Here is a 15,389-nt window from a genome sequence, read left to right as displayed (position 1 = left end):
CTGCACGGAGCTCGAAGAGAGAAGACGAGTGAGTCACGAGCAGGGGGAGAATAAACAAGAGCAGGCCACTAGCTGTCGACGCCGTCTGTTCGTCTACCTGTAGATCACCCTGAGCATATGCGGCCTCTACGCCCAGTGCCTAGCGATGCAGAGCTTGAAGGTGAGCGATCAAAGTTGAGTGTCGATTCCAGCGAAGCAGCTGCACGGCGACGAGACAGGCGTCGTTCAGAATGGTCCTCTGGAGTAGCTGGAAGGTCGTCAGAGCTGTCCGTAACCTTCTGAAGGGGTAGACGAGGAGGACAAGCTTGCAATTACGCGGACTCTTTCCCTTCTCCCTCCTCCACTCTCCTCGCCACCCCTCCCACTTGTTCAAGATGGTCAAAATCACATTCAAGACTCTACAACAAAAGCAGTTCTTCATCGAGGCAGAACTATCAGAGACTGTACGTCCTGTCGAGTTGTTTCATCATTTCGAGAGACTCATCTCCTCATCTCAATCTCTTCAATGTTCGTACAGGTTGGGGAATTGAAGAAGAAGATTGAGACAGAACAAGGATTCGCAGTAGCTAGTCAAAAGATCATTCACTCTGGTGAGTCTTCACTCACTCGATACATTACCGCATCAACAAGACTCATCTCTCTCTTCCGACTTTGCAGGTAAGGTACTCGAGGACAAGAAGACTGTAGAAGAATGTCAGTTCAAGGAGAAAGACGTGAGTGAAACGAGTTCATCCTGAGGAAACTGCATAAAGTTGACCTCCCGTGTTCCTTTCCTCGCAGTTCTGTGTCGTTATGGTCACGAAGCCCAAAGCCGCTCCATCCCCTGCTCCACCTGCTACTCCCGCCCCTGCATCCGCTGCCCCTCCCGCGACTCCCGCTCAACAATCCTCTGCCCCATCTCAAGCTCCCAACGCACCCGGACCTGCTCCCGCCGCATCTGCCCCTTCTACAACTGAAGCTGAAACTCCTGCACCTTCGAACACCACCTCTACCTCTACTGCGTCGACCACGCAAGAAGGAGGAGGAGAGACTTCGAACGATTCTTCGAGTTCGTTTTTGGCGGGTTCGGCACTCGAAACGAGTATCAACGAGATGGTTTCGATGGGATTCCCGAAGGATCAGGTTATGAGAGCTTTGAGGGCTAGTTTCAATAACCCTCATCGTGCCGTCGAATACCTCATGAATGTGAGTTTCGATTTTTCGTTCAAAATCCTCTCAGACTCTTCAGTCTTGAAAGCGGGAGACTGATTTGGTGTAAATCGTACTCACAGGGTATTCCGGAATCTGCACCTGAACCTGCTGCTGCCCCTCAGCCTTCGACTGGAAACCCTCCTGGAACTCCTTCTCCCGCTTCAGGAAACAACGCCCCTCTAGCTGCTACTCCTGCACCCAGTGAGTGATCACTCGATGTCCACACTAGATTCAGAGCGAGTACTGATCTTGTGTGCTTCTGTGATCCGTCAGCTGGAGGACAACCTCGAAACCTTTTCGAAGCTGCCGCAGCCGCCAGCTCTCGACCTGCCGGAGCTGCCTCCGACTCTTCCGCTCCCTCCTCCACGACTCCCGCCTCAAGCGAACTCGCCGCCCTTCGTTCTACCCCAATTTTCGCTCAACTCCGTTCACTCGTCCAACAAAACCCTGCCCTCCTCCAACCCTTCCTCCAACAACTCGGAGCCTCTAACCCCGAACTATTAACCCTAATCGAACGTAACCAATCTGAATTCGTTCAATTCTTACAAGAAGGAGCTGGGGGAGGAGAAGGTGGAGATGAAGATATGGAAGCGATGTTTGGTGGAGGAGGAGAAGAGGGGGGTATGGGAATGGGAATGGGAATGGGAGAGGATGGAAGTCAGTATATTCAGGTGACGGAACAAGAAAAGGAGGCGATTGAGAGATTGGTTGCGATGGGATTCGATCGTCAGTTGGCGATTCAGGCGTTTTTGGCGTGTGATAGGAATGAGGAATTGGCAGCTAACTAGTAAGTCACCTCACTCGTCCTTCACTCCTTCCTGGGGATGGTACTGACGAGTTGCGTTCGATGATAGTTTGCTCGAGAATCAGTTTGATTTCGATGACTAGTTTTTCTGCCTTACTTTCTCCCCTATTCCCCTGTGTATCAACCTTCTGTCTGCGATCTACGAAAGTACACACTCTCTCTTCGCAAGAAAGATTAGTTCTAAAGTGTTTGCGTCGGGGAGCAGAGAAGAGCGAGGACTTTCGCGAAACTTTGAATGAGGCGAATTTGATTGGAGCGCTGCTGAGCTGGTTCAACCCAAAAGTTCGGGAACTCTCCTCCCTCTCACCACACACCATGTCGCTCTCCCGATCAACTACACGCCTACTACGCTCCACCAGCAGTTGTCCAGCGTGTCTAGCAGCCCTTCCTCTCCCTCTCCCTCGCCACCACTTCTCTCCGAATCTCCCATCTCCGATCCCGTCAACTTCCCGATCATTCACCTCCTACACCCTACCGAGACGTGCACCGATCTTGGACCAGACTCCGAATGTCCCTCCCCCAGTAGCGGTGAATCCGACGACGAGTTCGCCGAATACGAAACCGAAACGAACTATTAGAGCTAGGAAAGCCGCTGTATCCCTCGTGAGTCCCACTCACATACTCCATTACCCGCTGTGACCGATCACTGACCCTCCCTCGCTGTGTAATTAGACCCCAACCGCCGTTACTCGAATTCGAGCACTCCTCGATTCTCCCTCTCCGAAATTGATCCGCGTAGGGGTCCGTAACAAAGGTTGCGCAGGAATGAGTTATCACCTCGAATACGTCGACAAGCCCGAAAAGTTCGACGAGATTGTCGAACAGGATGGAGTCAGGGTTGTTATCGATTCGAAAGCGTTGTTTTCGATTATTGGGAGTGAAATGGATTGGCAGGAAGACGCACTGCAGGCGAGATTCGTATTCAATAGTGAGCACTATCTGTCCTCTGTTTGGGACGGACGGGAAGAAGGAGAAACTGATGAGTTTGAGTTCTGCGTTTGTTCAGATCCGAATATCAAAGACGCTTGCGGATGTGGAGAGTGAGTCGAATTGTTCTCTCTTAGTACTAGATTGCACATGTACTCAACGAAATCGTCGACGTTACAGATCGTTCATTGTATAAAGACCTCTATTTTGCAAATCTCGTCGCAATTTCACTCGCATCATGTCAACTACGCAGTTTTACACCACTTCCTTTTCCGCTGAGACTGCTACAAGGTTAAAAGAGAGGCTGCTTTGACGCGGGGGACCATCGATGTGAGATTCGCAGGCCACGGAACGAGCAAAGGAGCGAATTATCGATCATCTCGCGAGCGCTACTTTCGATTTGCCAATCTCTGCTTTCAACACTCGAACCTTCGACCGCGAAGTGCACGTTGGGCAGAAGAGAAGCAGCCGAGACTCCCTAGATCAGATTCGAGTCGCTCACTGTCGTTGGGCATGCTGAATTTCGTCAATTTGCCTGGAAGAGCTGGAACGATTCAACAAGCAATGCTAGGATCGCGCAACGCCGCGACATCACAAAGATCTCCCGATGGGGAGGAATTGTTCTCTGCTTTCGTTCAAGATACTGAAAAGAAGTTTGCATAACTTTAAGAATCCCTACCAAGACGCTCTTCCCGAAGTCTACCGCGATCATCTATATCCACTTGATGCGCTATCCGGTTTTACTTGTCGTTATAGAACTTCTCGGCGACTTGGATCGCTTCGTCGACTTTATCAGTCTCAGTTCCGAATCCTTGAGCTCCATCATCTTTTCCTCCTCCCTACAAAAACGCACTCGACAACAGTTAGCTTCTTTCATCACTCAGCCGCGAGAAGGGAGAAGAGAAGAGAGAGCTCGGCTTTACCTTTCCACCAACGATTTCTGAAACCTTGTTGAACCAAGTTTTCGCATTGAATCCATCCTTGACGATTTCAGATTTCGGAACCGAATTCAAATGAGCGACTTTACCGTCGACAGGCGAGACGGAGAAGAAGTAGACGGCTTTCGAGAGGGATTTGGCGGCGGTAATACCAGCTTGCATGATCTGCGCATCTCGGGACGATTCATCAGTCTTCGTTCATCCACGAAATCGATGATCCGTTAGCGAGAGACTCACCTTGGGGTTCCCCTTTGCGACTTCAACCTTCGTGACAAAGACGGAAGCTTCCGGGTTCTCCTTGAAATAAGTTTGAACGAGATCGGTAACTTGTTTCGATTGTTCTTTCTCTTGAGCTTTCGAGGCGTCGATCAAGAGTTTACGTTCTTTCGAAACTTGTTGTTTGAGGAGATCTTTACGAACGACTGAAATGGTCGCCGCGACGAGTTCCTATAACCCTCATCCGAACTCATCAACGAATGAAAGACGAAGGGAAGGGGAAGAGAAAGAGAGACTGACAACTTCGAAAGCCTTGATTCCCTTCTCCTTCTCGACACCTTCAAGTTTCACAATCTTCTCCCACTTCGATTCGATATCGTTCGCGTCGTGACATGCTTGTCGCGCTTCTTCCCCAGTGATCGCAATGATTCGTCGAATTCCTTTCGCGATACCACTTTCTTCGATGATGACGAAATCTTTGATATCTCCAGTCTTGGCAACGTGACTATGAGATCAACCATCACTCTAGTCAGTCTCAATTCAAGCACGAAGAAAGAGAGAGAGGATGGGGAGGAAGGGGAAGAAACTCACGTTCCACCACAAAATTCAACCGAAGTTTGCCTCCATTTCGGGTTCTCGATATCCTTCTGAATCTCCTCGACACTAAACTCCAACGTCACAACCCTAACCGGATCAGGGTACGTTTCACCAAAGACGGCTCTCAATCCAGGAATTTGTTGAGCCGTTTTGAGATCGACTTCTTTCGAAAAGACTTTGACGTTCTTCTTGATCCATTCGTTCGATTGGGATTCGATCTTCTCGAGGTCGGAAGTCGAGATGGGAGATTTGTGAGAGAAATCGAATCGGAGTTTCGTGGGAGCGACCAAGGAACCTTTTTGATCGATGTGATCGCCGAGGACTTCACGGAGACAATAGTTGAGAATGTGAGTACCGGTATGATTGTTTCGGAGGGGCCATCGTCGGAGCTAAAGTGGGAGCGAGATCGTCGAGTCAGCGCGCAAGTAAGATGGAAGAGAGAAAGCGAGAGATGGATTCACCTCATCGTAACCGGCAACTACTTGATCTCCAACCTTGAATTCACCTTCAGCGAGGTGTCCAATATGTAAAACGTAACCATTGAAAACTTGAACTTCATCAACGACGAAATCTGATTTCCCATCGATCACGATTCGTCCGGTATCGTATTCTTGTCCTCCTGATTCGGCATAGAAGTTCGTCTTGTCGAGGATGATACCGAATGAAGTCGAGGCGGAAGAGGAAGGGATTTCAGAGGTGGAAGTGTAGAATTGAGAGGAATGGTAAATCGCTTTGATTTGAGAGTCGACGATTCCAGTACCTATCGACGACGATGATCACGAGCGAAGTCAGTTTACTGCAGAGAGTCCGAGGTAGAAAGACCAAAAGAGAAAGAGCTGACCGAATTTGAACGAATCATCAGTTTTCGGAACTTGATCATTCGCCTCAAGCGCGGCAATATCATGCACGTCCAATCTAACCGTCTGGCCATCTCCCTTCTTTCCCACTCCCTTACTCGCCTCCTTACTCTTCTCCTGAGCTTCCTCAAACTCCTTCTGATTAATAGTCAAACCAGCTTCTTCGGCCATGAGCATGGTCAAATCGACGGGGAATCCATAAGTATCGTACAACCTCCAAACTTCGGCTCCCGAGAGAGAGGTAGAGTTCGAGGATCGAGCGGATTGGACGTATTGTTCGAACAGCTTTTCTCCTCGGTCGAGAGTTCGACTGAAGGATTCTTCTTCTTCGTCGAGGATCTCTTTGAGGTCGGAGAATTTGTTCGTGATCTCGGGGAAGAACCCTCCCTGCGAGCGTCACCCGTCATCAGTAAAAAATTCCTTGCTGAGCTGAAGAGAGAGAGAAGAGTGAACTAACCATTTGATCAATCAAAGTTGGTACCAAACTCGAGAAGAACGTACCAATATTCGTACCAAACTTTTTCCTGACATACCTCGCCCCTCTCCTCAAGACCCTCCTCAACACGTAACCCCTTCCAACATTCGACGGAACTCCACCATCGCAAATCGCAAAAGTTAAAGTCCTAACATGATCCGCTACAACTCGATAAGCCGTATCGATTCCATCTACGTCCTCTTTTCCTAATTTCCCAGTGTAGGGTCGTGCGCCCGTGAGTTCTTGGATTTTAGAGAAGAGGGGAAGGAAAACGTCGGTATCGTAGTTTGAACGTTTGTCTTGAAGGACAGAGACGAGTCGTTCGAATCCCATACCGGTATCGACGTGTTGAGAGGGGAGAGTACGAAGGGATGAATCGGATTCTCGGTTGTATTGAATGAATACGACGTTCCAAACCTGTCAATCAAGATGAACTCCAAATCATCAGTATCCTCGACTTCTGACGGTGAGAGGGGATGTGAAATTCGTCGACTGACCTCTAAAACATCGGGATCATCCATGTTGACTAAATCACTAGCGTTCCTCCCTCCAATTCGATCATAATGAATTTCCGTACAAGGTCCACAAGGTCCCGTCGCTCCCATCTCCCAGAAATTATCCTTCGCGTTCCCAGGGATGATGTGATCTTCGGCGACTCCGAGGGATAACCAGAATTGTTTCGTTTCGAGGTCGGCGGGTAATCCGAACCCTCCTTCGAAATAGGTCACGTAGAGTCGATCCCGAGGGAGTCCGTACACTTCCGTGAGGAGTTTCCACGCCATTTCGGTAGCTTCAGCCTAGAGAAGAGTACACGGATCAGTTGCAGGCAGAGAGGAGAGAGAGAGAGGAAGGAGAAACTGACTTTGAAGTAATCGCCGAAAGACCAGTTTCCCAACATCTCGAAGAACGTGTGATGGTAGGTATCTTTTCCAACATCGTCCAAGTCTACGTGCATTCATCGAACGCTCAGTCTATATCTCGAGGAGGCGCCAGAGGAGAGGGATGAACTGTACCGTTATGTTTCCCTCCTGCCCTGATACATTTCTGGGAATTCGAAGCCCTCTTCAATTTCGAGAAACTACTCGAAGGATCTACCGTGCCCAAAAAGATTGACTTGTATTGATTCATCCCGGCATTCGCGAACAACAAAGTCGGATCTTCGTAAGGGATCGTCGAGGACGAAGGGACGAACGTGTGCGAATGAGTCTGGTTGAAGTAGTCGAGGAAAGTTTGTCGCACTTTGACGGCGGGCCAATCCCCCCATTGAGAAGAGGTTGAGGAGGAGGAACTCATTTGATCAAAGTTGACTCGGGAAGAGGAGGAGGAGTAGAGCCGGAGAGAACGTAAGGTCGTAGGAAGCGCGGTTCGAATGGAACGAACAGCAAACGTGGTGTAGGCGTACTCTTTTCAAGGTCGAATCGAGAGCCGGATGGAAGAGACGAAAGGAGAGAGAGAGAGAAAGTTCCTCGTTTCCTTTCCCCTCCTCCACCTCATTCCGATTAGTTCAAACGCGCTCAGTATCGTTTATTACGATGCGGTACATTCGACCGACAGTCTCCCTCCTCGTTCTGAGTTGTTCCTTCGCAAGTTCGTCATCACTCGACAAGGATCGTTTAGGATTCCTCGAGACGGTTCTATCTCCCTCTTCGTTCAAATCCGCAGATCAACAATACTGTAAAGTGAGTCCCTTACCTCCTCTCCCTCCTCCAAGCGAGAAAGCCGCTTCAAGCTTGCCACAACCTTTTCCCTGCTTTCGCTCTTCGTTGCTGACTCTCCGCGTTCGAGTGTTTGTTTAGCCTACAGGACAGATTCAAGACGCATGTTGTGATTTCGAAACGGTAGAATCTGTCAATCAAGACTTGTTCAAAGGTTTACAATCCCTAGTAGCGACTCCTTACTTTCGATACCATAAAGTGAATCTTTCTTTTCTTCCCTTCCCCTCGTTCCCTCTCCTCCTGCTCGACGACGACTGACGCACAGTGATTGGGTGACGATGATGATGATAGGTAGATCTGTATAAAGAGTGTCCATTCTGGCAGGAACAAGGCAGTTGTATGAATCGAGCTTGTGGAGTCGAAACGACCGATGAAGTGAGCTCGTCTCTCTCTCACGGTCTATGTGTCGCTCCTTAGGCATTGACGTGAGAGCCTTGACTATCTCGCAGGATCATTTACCGGAAGAATGGAGGTCGTATACGTTGGGGAAACTGAATCATCAGAATGATTCGAAAACCGTAAGCAATGACTCCTTTAGCGCTCTCTTCCGGCCCAGTAAGCTAACTCTGATCGTTTCTCTTCTCTTCGACACTTGTAGGCATCACCCGTAGGTTGTCAAGAAATCAAAGATTCCGAATTCTGCGTTCTCGAAGACGAACTCGATTCAGGTACTTTCATCTCCCTCCTCTCTCTCATCCGTCCCTCCTCACGCTTAATTTCCCCTCGTGTACTTTTACAGAGGGAGTCTACGTCGACCTAATAGAGAACCCGGAACGATTCACGGGTTACGCCGGAGCGAGTTCAACCCGAGTTTGGAAAGCTATTTACGAAGAAAACTGTTTCACTCCCGTTCCTTTCATCGACCCTGCTCGTCCTTCTGGATTCGAAGGGTTCGCCTCCTTGTCCTCCTCTCCCTTCTCCTCCTCCTCCTCCTCAGGGGGTCTCTCCTCCTCCGGTCTCTCGTCGGGGTTGAGTCAAGGTAGTTGGGGAGAAAGTGAGAAGAGATTAGTGAACAGTTTAGCTGGACCTCGAGACGGAGGAGAAGAAGAAGTTTGTTTAGAGAAGAGGGTGTTTTATCGATTGATCTCGGGGTTACATGCGAGTATTTCGAGTCATATTTGTGATGATTACTTGGATCAAAAAACTGGTCAATGGGTAACGTTTCTTCTCGCTTCTCTCTCCCTTCTCGGAGTAGTTCACTGATGAGAGAATGGTTGTGAGGAATACAGTCACCGAATTTGGATTGTTTCATCACTCGAATCGGACAACATCCCGAACGATTAGAAAATATGTATTTCACCTACGTACTCCTCCTTCGTGCGTTCTCTCGTTCGGGCCCTTTGTTACTCAAGACGCTCGAGGAGACTTCCCCAACGAAGGGGGACGTTGGAGATGGAACGAGGGAAAGGTTGGAGGAATTGATCAAGGTTGCGAATGGATGTCCCTCGACGTTCGATGAGACTAGTATGTTTGCTGGAGGTCATGAAGCACAGGTACGCTCCCTTTTTCTTTCATTCTCTCGAATCGGCGAGACGTCGAGGAGGACTGATGGGAACTTGAGTTTTTTGTTTTGGTGATTTAGATTTTGAAAACGGAATTCAAACAACATTTCCGAAACGTATCCCTCATCATGGATTGCGTCGGATGTGACAAGTGTCGTCTCTGGGGGAAAATGCAAATCACCGGACTCGGGACCGCTTTGAAACTCCTCTTCTCCCAACCCGAAGAACTCTCGCCCTCGAACGATGGAGTGGTGTTGAGTAGGAGTGAAGCGGTCGCGTTTATCAATACGTTACATAGGTTGAGTGAGAGTTTGGCAGCGGTCGACAAGTTTAGGGAATTATGGGCGAGGAGAGGGGAGATGGAGAAACGAGAGGAGGAGGGAACGATGATCGATGCGAAGAAGGAGGAGGAGGAAGCTCAGGACTCGAATTCGGTCTCGTCCCCGTCATCTTCGCCTGTTTCGTCGTCTACACCGGAGCCGATACTTGAAGAGGAGGAGGAGGAAGAGGAAGACTCGACAACACCTCTCGACAACCTCGACTCGATCCCTTCCTACGAGCACGATTCGACAGCCGAAACGACTACAACAACAAACAACTTCGTCGGTAACTTGACGACACTACCTCTATCCTGCGCTCGAGCAATCTGGACGAAATTGGTAGATTTGTGCGAGATTACAGGATTGTCAAGTTGGAGAAGAGGAGGGGGAAATGGTGGCGTGTTTAGAGGTGAACTATAGGAAAGACTCTTTCGGGAGTCGTTGATTGTATTACTCATTACCTTCGTTCGTTCACTTGCATTGTTTTCTCGGAAAATCATTTCTTGTCGTTCTCGCATCTTATCAGGGTTGTCTCGCAAGATGGCGCAAAGTGAGGTGCCTTTCGAAATGTCGTACGAGAACGTGGTAATGCTTACAACAAAGGAGAGAAAAGGACCCCGTCTATCGAACCTCAGTTTGCATGATCCTCGCAACTAATTTCCCAAATTGTCTCCCCGCGAGCGTTCTCTGTCTATACATCAACACTGCTAATCCCGCCAGTGCGAAGAACAAGTTACATAGCTACCGTTATCACGAGCTCTTAAATCAGCGAAGAGGTTCAACTCGGTGAGCAAAGGAAAAACTCACGACGAATTCGAAATAATCCGATTGTTCCCTCCTAACGACTTTCGGACACGCTTCAAACGTATTGATCGTCCTCAAAAAGTCTTCACCGATAGCTCTTCTCTCGAAATAAACGATTCTCCCTTCTCCTTCTCCTGATCCTTCAGTTGAACTCTTTGTCGTCCGCCGTCTCCGATCCCTCTTTTCCGCATCCAAGACTTCCCTCAATTCCGCCAACTCCTCTGCCGTCTCACTTCCCTTCCTTGTACTATCTCCCCCTGTGACGACAACCTCGAATTCATCCGAAGTTTCGTACCCACTCCCTCTTGCTCCCCCATCTTCTCCCTCTGTATTCCTACTCGGTTCAAACTCGTAAAAGCTCGATGCTGTAGTAGTTGTTGTTGTTGTGGTTGAATCTCGAGTGATGTTCCGGGAATAACCGTGTTGAGCATCCGGATCTTCGATAGGTGAAGGATAGTGCGAATAATATGGACCTTCACAGGAGAGCGATCGGCGGTTACCCCATATTGAACATACTTCCGACTCCATCTACAGTCAATCAAGGGCGACATCAGCGGCGAACAGAGAGGGAGCAGGAGAGAGAGAGGGAGAGGGACTGACTTCGGAAGGGGAACAAGGGAGACATGCGGAAGTTGGGATACACTCGTAGTCAGCGGAGGTAGTGGAGAGTGTGAGCAGAGGAGTTGTATCGTAGCTGGAGCTGGGGTTGGGTGAGGAGGAGAGGGCGAGAGTTGAACGAGAGAATAACAAGAAGGAGGTGAGCCAGAGTGAGGGCGAAGAGTTCGGTATCCGGCCCATTCTCGCGAAGGGTTGTCTGGCTGGGGGTTCGAGTCGAGCAACTGAGAGGTAAGAGGGAGAAGGGAGAGCCCATCGGTTCATCTCGAACGCTTCATCTCTTCAGCTCTCTTCAACATGGATCAAGAAGGTGAGTATCCGAGTCGCTTCGTACAGCTCTATCTACTCATAGTCATTGGTGGAAACAGCTCAAAGGGTATTGGCGGAGAGTCGGGCTCAATCCGATACGAAACAACTAAAGTTCGTTCACTCTCTTCCTATTGAGTTTTAGTAGCTTGAGAGTACAACGAGCCATCGTTTGTCATTACAGGAAAGCGATCAAAGAGTTTTATACGCTGTTGAAACCGGCACATCCTCCCGATCAACTGTCAGTGTCTCTCCCTCCCTCTCTCTCTTCCTCCTGTTGAGCTCATGATCCATGCCTGTGTACAGTGAAGCACTCCACACTTCCTTCTCCATTACTCTCTCCCAGCTCTCCACCCATCTAACGAAATCCTCTCGAATCCAACAAACAACTTCGTACGAGATCCAACAATACCGACAAGAACAATCCGAAATCGAACAACAATCCCTCCTTACGAAACGACGGATCGAAGAGTTGGTCGAGAAACTCGAGAGGGCGAAAGAGGAGAGAAGTAGGAGGATAGAGTATGATTCGTTGACGAGGGTTATTAATCGTTTACCTGATAGGGAGAAAGGTCAAGAGTGAGTCCAGCTATTCTCAAGAAGGTTTCCTGATACAGTGGCTGACTTGGAAGGGCTGATGACTTGCAGATCGCAAGAGAAACTGCAGAAGGATATCGAATTATTGAAACAAGAAGAACAAACTTATTCCGAGACGTGGAATACTCGGAAACTCGCTTTCGATTCGATCGTATCTTCACTGGAAACTATGCAAGAAGCTATCCGGTACGTCCCCGTCTTCTCTCGGCTCGTTAAACGAGACTGACCCAAGGTTTCTCTGGTTCTTTCCGACGCACAGGGACGAGAAAGCCGAGCAAGAACGAAGACGAGCTCTCGACGACGCCGAAGACGACGACGAAGCAGGTCCAGAATCGGCACCGTTGACAGCGAATCCAAGTCTGGATCCGAACGCAGCTCCTTTCGTACCCGGTTCGACGACGACAACAACAACGAAGGAAGAGACAGGAGGAGATGCGGAGGACGAGGAAATGAAAGAGGTTGAAGAAGAGTCGACGATGAAGGTGGAGGGAGAGGAGAAGGAAGAAGGGGAAGAGAGTATAGAGGAGGGGGAAATGGATACCGAACGACCTTGATACATTGATCGATCGCATGCGACGAGGTGGCTCGTCACGCTTCGGAACTAGGAGGAAACGACTTGGTCGAATCAACTCTTCGGACAAGGATGGACGCCTGAAGTTTTCGTTTCGGAAGAGTGATTCTCTCGTTCGGGTTTCTTCCTCTCTGTCCGTCCGTCAAAGGGTTTCTCCGACCTCTCTCTTCCGCATGTATACCTCTTTTGTTGTATTCTCTCGCTCCTATTGCACGACATCACTGTTGTAAGAAGTATTTGAGTTTTTCTCGTTTTTCCAGATTCCACTCTAGAGAAACTTCCATCTCGCTCGCGCTTAGTCATACTCGTGAGTTCTCTACTTTATCACTCTGGAAAGAAGAGAGGAAAGCTGACGCGTCTTTGTCATCCGCGGACTTTCTTTTTGGAGCAAAGATCGCTCGAATCGGCGCCGGCTCCCTCGCTCTTCTCTCTTTTCACACTGTCTCTTCACTTCGCTCGCTCGCCTGTACAGTTCGACTCGGCTACACACGAGCAAGTTTAATCCGAATCAGCAGCACTCAGTCCACTCGTTCAATCCACTCACCTCTTCGGTTACTCTTGCCCTTTTTCCCGCCTCATCTCTCCCTCTCACTCCTCAACAATGTCAGCTCCTCCTCACGATGGATGGCCAAGAGTAGGAGATGTGTTCCCCCATTGGAGCGATCTGCTGCTCGCCACCCAACTAGCAGCTCTTCGCGAAGGTTACACGGCAATCGGGACCTATTGGGATTCGAAAAGCTCGTCGAAGATCTGGGTCACCTGTCAAGTCGAGCTTATATCGCAAAGAACCGAAAGGTGTATCCACAGACTTGTACGGGCAGCATTGGTTGACTCCAGCAAACCTCACGAAAGCTGGATCGTCGAAATTGTTCGCAACGAAAACCTCGGGGTTGAACAACATCCGCGACACCATGGGGGAATCGGAAGGTCGAAAGGATTCAAGGTGAGCCGGCTTGCTTTTTTCCTTGTCGTCACGTTTTGGTTTGACAACCGTTGTCTAGTCAAAACCGTCGAAATCGCCGAAACTTTCCAAGGGCAAAGTCTTCAAGAACTGGGAGTCATTCCATCTGTTGGAAGCAGGTCTGCGTGCTTCCTCTCGCGCGGAAGGTCGCTTCATCACCGGGTTCGGTCGCGAGACGCCAAAGAAGGAATTTAAGTACTTCTTCTCCTGCGTTCTCGGTCCTCGCTGCACTTTCTACCTACGCTTTGATCCTCACAAGCAAGGAGAAGATGGCGCTGGCTGGAAGTGTATCGATCTCTGCTTGCAGCACTCTTGTCATAGCGTCGTACCTCCCGTGTCTGACCGCATGCAAGAAATTCTCTCTTTCTGGGTAAGTCCTGTCTACGTCTACGAGCATAAGACCGAACGTGCTGAACGAGCTGACATTGGATCTATGAAGCCGCCGCTCAAGGCGAAGAAAGACTCTATGATTTCGGTCGACAGGCGAAATAAGGTAGAGAAATACGTGAGTGGTTCTCTCCCTTCCGTAGGGCTCACAGCTCACGGCTTCGTCTTAGTTCGTATCCGTACGCGATGAAGTCATCGGGTCACATCCTGTCTTGGAGGTCGGATCGGACGGAAAGGTAAGCCTCTCTTTCGTCTGACTTCCCTCTTAGTATCTTTTCCGGTCTGGTCGCTGAACCGCCCTACCTTCTGGTCCATTTCAGCCTATCTACACTATCCTCGCCGACGCAAAACTCACCGCACGACTCGAAACTCGACGTTCAGCTTTCTCAAGAGCTTCTGAAGCTCTCTCCACGGCTCGACAATCTCTCCTCAACCTCCAAACGAACGCGGCCGCCCTCGAACTCGTCGGGGATCTCGATGAAGCGAATGTTCTCAGGAAAGGGATTCGAAAGGCGGAGAAAGTCGTAGCGAAGAAGGAGAAGAAATGGGCGAGGAAATCGGCGAAAGTTGAAAGGATGAAGGAAAAGATTGAAACAGAGAAGATGAAGAGGAGAAAGGTGAGTCTGTCTCTCTGGATTCCTCGCGTTGTGATCAAGCTGATGAAGAGCTGTCGGTTGTTCGTGGCGTCAGCTCGCGGGAGAAAACGTCAAGAGCCCAAAGCTCAAAAAGGATCAGAAAGAAAAGAAGGAAAGGAAGAAGAAAGACAAGGCTTGAGTTGGTCGTACGCGGTCGATTATTCTGGAGAAGGAATGGAAGTTGGATAGAAAGGTGTTTTGCGAAATTTACTCTCAGTTTTAGTCTTTTCCTTCTTCGACCGTTCTTCTGTTCTTGCTTGCGAGTGTGGACGAGGCCGACTGGCATACGCTCTCCTTGTTACCGATGCTTGAAGCTGTCGCACGGGAAGAGTCGAAGGTCGAAGCATGTTTGTAGCGGTGGTTCAACTTGCAACTTTGTGTTTCGCGCAAAACTCACGAAATTCGCAGCGACTAATTTCGGTCAAATTGTCCGAACGTCCTCCGCCGTGAACTCTAGTCGTCTGTCGCGCCGGCTTGAGGACGCCGGACAGGTACTTCGGCAAGTGGAAGCGATTCAAGTTCTTCGAAGTTTTTGGAAAACAATTGTTCGTCCTTTCCGCTGAAAGTCTGTCAACCTCGACGCTCGCGACCCGTATCCGACATTTCGCGACATCAGCTGTCACCTCCAAGGCGACAAACCTTGTCAAAGAGAGCGAAGAACCTCACGACGCTGGCCTTCGAACCTTTGTCGGACCGCAATTCCAACTTCCCCTCCCTGTCTCCGCCCTCTCCCGACACAAGACTCTGAGAAGAACGACGAGACTTGAGACTTGTACTTGACTCGAGAGGACCTGAAGTCAGTTCTCGAGTTGTGGAGAGCTTTTCATTCAATCTGTGAACGACTTGCTTTGCTTTTGTATACGCATTTGAAGCAGTCTTTGCTAAAATCGGTTTGGCCGCGTGGCCCAATGGCAAGGCGTCTGACTACGAATCAGGAGATCGTGGGTTCGAGCCCCATCGTGGTCAACTA

General features: G+C 49.5%; 7 protein-coding genes across 7 annotated transcripts; 5 read left to right on the top strand and 2 right to left on the bottom strand.

Moving 5' to 3' along the window:
* Positions 1 to 374: 374 nt before the first annotated feature.
* RAD23 (Rad23p) lies at positions 375 to 2,079 on the top strand (the record flags this gene model as incomplete). The annotated part of the gene is made up of 7 exons (XM_076634897.1): positions 375 to 443; positions 518 to 590; positions 658 to 713; positions 781 to 1,185; positions 1,272 to 1,392; positions 1,465 to 1,978; positions 2,046 to 2,079. 7 exons carry the CDS (start codon positions 375 to 377, stop codon positions 2,077 to 2,079), a joined length of 1,272 nt encoding a protein of 423 aa, XP_076485102.1.
* Positions 2,080 to 2,311: 232 nt separating this feature from the next.
* ISA1 (Fe-binding Fe/S cluster assembly protein ISA1) lies at positions 2,312 to 3,119 on the top strand (the record flags this gene model as incomplete). Its single annotated transcript, XM_076634896.1, has 4 exons — positions 2,312 to 2,599; positions 2,669 to 2,924; positions 3,003 to 3,036; positions 3,104 to 3,119. 4 exons carry the CDS (start codon positions 2,312 to 2,314, stop codon positions 3,117 to 3,119), a joined length of 594 nt encoding a protein of 197 aa, XP_076485101.1.
* Positions 3,120 to 3,663: 544 nt separating this feature from the next.
* Positions 3,664 to 7,299, bottom strand: ALA1 (alanine--tRNA ligase; the record flags this gene model as incomplete). Its single annotated transcript, XM_076634895.1, has 11 exons — positions 3,664 to 3,762; positions 3,847 to 4,026; positions 4,099 to 4,308; positions 4,378 to 4,582; positions 4,669 to 5,063; positions 5,136 to 5,434; positions 5,516 to 5,918; positions 5,989 to 6,423; positions 6,504 to 6,803; positions 6,869 to 6,951; positions 7,020 to 7,299. 11 exons carry the CDS (start codon positions 7,297 to 7,299, stop codon positions 3,664 to 3,666), a joined length of 2,889 nt encoding a protein of 962 aa, XP_076485100.1.
* Positions 7,300 to 7,538: 239 nt separating this feature from the next.
* Positions 7,539 to 9,963, top strand: ERO1 (ER oxidoreductin; the record flags this gene model as incomplete). Its single annotated transcript, XM_076634894.1, has 8 exons — positions 7,539 to 7,685; positions 7,803 to 7,919; positions 8,013 to 8,096; positions 8,171 to 8,239; positions 8,320 to 8,389; positions 8,461 to 8,876; positions 8,951 to 9,214; positions 9,304 to 9,963. The coding sequence occupies 8 exons, from the start codon at positions 7,539 to 7,541 to the stop codon at positions 9,961 to 9,963; spliced, it is 1,827 nt and encodes a 608-aa protein (XP_076485099.1).
* Positions 9,964 to 10,164: 201 nt separating this feature from the next.
* On the bottom strand, positions 10,165 to 11,145 carry JCM6883_000758 (uncharacterized protein; the record flags this gene model as incomplete). The annotated part of the gene is made up of 3 exons (XM_076634893.1): positions 10,165 to 10,284; positions 10,351 to 10,875; positions 10,948 to 11,145. The coding sequence occupies 3 exons, from the start codon at positions 11,143 to 11,145 to the stop codon at positions 10,165 to 10,167; spliced, it is 843 nt and encodes a 280-aa protein (XP_076485098.1).
* Positions 11,146 to 11,259: 114 nt separating this feature from the next.
* On the top strand, positions 11,260 to 12,419 carry JCM6883_000757 (THO complex subunit 7 family protein; the record flags this gene model as incomplete). The annotated part of the gene is made up of 6 exons (XM_076634892.1): positions 11,260 to 11,272; positions 11,331 to 11,382; positions 11,453 to 11,509; positions 11,575 to 11,847; positions 11,917 to 12,051; positions 12,125 to 12,419. 6 exons carry the CDS (start codon positions 11,260 to 11,262, stop codon positions 12,417 to 12,419), a joined length of 825 nt encoding a protein of 274 aa, XP_076485097.1.
* A 1,324-nt stretch (positions 12,420 to 13,743) lies between these two features.
* JCM6883_000756 (uncharacterized protein) lies at positions 13,744 to 14,558 on the top strand (the record flags this gene model as incomplete). Its single annotated transcript, XM_076634891.1, has 5 exons — positions 13,744 to 13,767; positions 13,837 to 13,902; positions 13,955 to 14,020; positions 14,105 to 14,401; positions 14,475 to 14,558. 5 exons carry the CDS (start codon positions 13,744 to 13,746, stop codon positions 14,556 to 14,558), a joined length of 537 nt encoding a protein of 178 aa, XP_076485096.1.
* Between the last annotated feature and the right edge of the window lie 831 nt (positions 14,559 to 15,389).

This window comes from Sporobolomyces salmoneus (assembly GCF_050403485.1).
Source record: "Sporobolomyces salmoneus JCM6883 DNA, S_salmoneus_JCM6883_v1_ctg75, whole genome shotgun sequence".
Lineage (NCBI taxonomy): Eukaryota > Fungi > Basidiomycota > Microbotryomycetes > Sporidiobolales > Sporidiobolaceae > Sporobolomyces > Sporobolomyces salmoneus.
The sequence above is the reverse complement of the archived record's forward strand: the minus strand, read 5'-3'. Positions and strand labels throughout refer to the sequence as shown.